This window comes from Nicotiana tomentosiformis, chromosome 2 (genome assembly GCF_000390325.3).
Source record: "Nicotiana tomentosiformis chromosome 2, ASM39032v3, whole genome shotgun sequence".
In the NCBI taxonomy this organism is placed as follows: domain Eukaryota; kingdom Viridiplantae; phylum Streptophyta; class Magnoliopsida; order Solanales; family Solanaceae; genus Nicotiana; species Nicotiana tomentosiformis.
This window is the reverse complement of record NC_090813.1, coordinates 8,827,225-8,830,214: the sequence shown is the minus strand read 5'-3', so window position 1 is coordinate 8,830,214 and position 2,990 is coordinate 8,827,225. Positions and strand designations below refer to the sequence as shown.

General features: G+C 46.2%; 1 protein-coding gene across 1 annotated transcript; it reads right to left on the bottom strand.

The window, feature by feature from the left end:
- Positions 1–2,284: 2,284 nt before the first annotated feature.
- On the bottom strand, positions 2,285–2,788 carry LOC138904311 (uncharacterized). The gene has a single exon (XM_070192812.1). The coding sequence runs from the start codon at positions 2,786–2,788 to the stop codon at positions 2,285–2,287; it is 504 nt and encodes a 167-aa protein (XP_070048913.1).
- Between the last annotated feature and the right edge of the window lie 202 nt (positions 2,789–2,990).

Genomic DNA, 2,990 nt, shown 5'->3' with positions numbered 1-2,990 from the left:
CAATAATGACCTCCTTAGCATCACCGTGCTGGACCGTGTCCTTAAGGAAAAACAAATTGGGGTCATCATATCGATGCTCCCTGATGCGATCATAAAGAGAAGACCGAGAGACCAAACATGACAATAATCGACTCGGCTCAGAGATATCTAATCTCACAAACTGGTTGGCTAAGGCCTGAACATCTAATGCCATGGGCCTCTCTGCTGTTGGTAGATATGCTAAGCTTCCCAAACTCTCTGCCCGGTAACTCAAAGCATCGGCCACCACATTGGCCTTCCTAAGGTGGTATAAAATGGTGATATCATAATCCTTAAGCAGCTCCACCACCACATCTGACGCAAATTAAGATCCTTCTGCTTGAATAGATGCTGCAAACTCCAGTGATCGGTGTAAATCTCATAGACAAGATAGTTCTTTTCATTCACCTTTAGCTGTTTGGATGCGTAGGCAATCACCCTACCATCCTGTATCAACACCGCGCAGAGACCAATCCGCGATGCATCACAATATACAGTATAAGACCCCGAACCTATAGGCAATACCAATACTGGGCCCGTAGTCAAAGCTGTCTTGAGCTTCTGAAAGCTCTCCTCACATTCCTCTGTCCACCTGAACGGAGCACCCTTCTGGGTCAGTCTAATCATAGGTGCTGCAATAGATGAGAAACCCTGTACAAATCGATGGTAATACCCTGCGAAAACCAAGAAAACTCTGGATCTCTATAGTTGAGGATGGTCTGGGATAACTTTGCACTGCTTCAATCTTCTTCGGATCCACCTGGATCCCCTCACTCGATATTATATGACCCAAGAATGCCACTGAGTCTAGCCAAAACTCACACTTTGAAAATTTTTCATAAAACTTATTTTCTCTTAAGGTCTGAAGCGCAGTCCTCAGGTGCTACTCATGATCCTCCCGACTCCGGGAGTATACCAGAATGTCGTCCATAAACATAATGACGAAAGAGTGAAGATAAGGCCGGAACACACTGTGCATCAAGTGCATAAAAGCTCCTGGGGCATTTGTTAGCCCAAAAGACATAACAAGAGTCTTCAGGATATCTGGTTCCCGAATCTTCAACTGATGATATCCTGAACGTAAGTCAATCTTGGAAAACACTTTGGCACCCTGTAACTGATCAAATAAGTCATCAATACGAGGCAATGGATACCTGTTCTTCACTGTGATTTTGTTCAACTGACGGTAATCAATAGACATTCGCATAGAACCATCCTTCTTCTTCACAAATAAGATAGGAGCACCCCAAGGTGATACACTGGGCTGATTGAATCCCTTATCAAGAAACTCCTGTAACTGCTCCTTCAACACAGGAGGATCCATGCGATATGGAGGAATAGAGATGGGTTGAGTGCCCGACAACAAATCAATGTCAAAATCAATATCTCTGTCAGCCGGCATGCCCGGAAGATCAGCTGGAAACACATCTGGAAAGTCCCTCACTACTGGAACTGAATCCACTATAGGGGTATCAATACTGATGTTTCTCACATACGCGATATATGCATCACACCCCTTCTCAACCATTCATTGAGCTTTAAGAAATGAAATAACTCTACTGGGAGTATAATCTAAGGTACCTCTCCACTCTAATCGCGGAAATCCTGGCATAGTCTGTATCACGGTCTTAGCGTGACAATCAAGAATAGCATAATGGGGCGACAACCAGTCCATGCCCAAAATAATATCAAAGTTCACCATGCTGAGCAATAATAAATCAGTTTTGGTCTCAAAACCACTAAGAGCAATCAAACACGACCTATACTTGCGGTCCACAACAAGCAAACCTCCCACAGGAGTAGACACATAAATAGGGGAACTCAAAGAATCCCGAGATATGCCCAAATACGGGGCAGAATAAGAGGACACATAAGAATATGTAGAGCCTGGGTCAAATAATACCGACACATCTCTATGACAGACTGGAACAATACCTATAATGACAAAATCAGAAGAAACTGCCTCTGTACGAGCAGGAAGGGCATAATATCTGGCATGGACTCCCCCTCTAGGGCGATCTCTACCTCCCCGACCTCCACCTCGGGCTGGCTGAGCATGTGGGGTGGCAGCTAGCACTGTAATCATAGCTTGAGGACCCGGTGGAACACGCTGTGGCTGAGAAGTCTCTGGAGGTGCACCCCTCCTAAATCTGGGGCAATCCATCACTATATGGCGAGTGTCGCTACACTCAAAACAAGCTCTGGGAGGGCATGGCTATTGTGGCTGGCTCAGGCTAGATCTGCTGGACTGGCCACTAGGAACACCTCATGCAGGAGGCACACTAGATATTAGTGGTGCATAATAAGGCTCTTGGGGCCTAGAAGGGGTTGGGACACCACTGATGACTGGAAGAGCTGAATGAACGAGGCGACTCACATAATCCATACCATGGCGAGCTGCTGGGGCACGAGCTCCAGAATAATAACCAGTCTCTTGAGACCTCTTGGTCTCTCTCTCCTCTCTATCTCTGGGAAACATGCCCTCCAATCTCCTGGTAATACTCATAACCTGCTGATAAGAAATATCCATCTCCAACTCCCTGGCAATACTAATTCGGATACTAGGGTAGAGTCCCTCAATAAACCGTCGAACACTCTCTCGAACTGTGGCAACCAAGGCCGGTACATGTCGGGCCAAATCACTGAAACGGACTGCATACTCTGACATAGTCATAGCACCTTGGCGCAAATGCTCAAACTCCGAGCACCATGAGCCCCTGAGCTCTGAGGGACATACTCTCACAAAAATATGTTCGAGAACTGAGTCCATGTAAGCGAAATTGCCTCATCTGGACTACTCAACTCATAAGCACGCCACCACTGATAGGATTCTCCTCTAAGCTGGAATGTAGTAAAAGAAACTCCGCTCGTCTCCGCTACACCCATAGCACGGAGAATACGATGACACTCCTCCAAATAACTCTGAACATAATCTATAGCCAATCCGCTGAAGGTAGGTGGGTGGTACTTCT

Coding starts and splice junctions, on each gene's coding strand:
- LOC138904311 (XM_070192812.1), bottom strand. CDS start 2,788: ATGGACTCAGTTCTCGAACATATTTTTGTGAGAGTATGTCCCTCAGAG.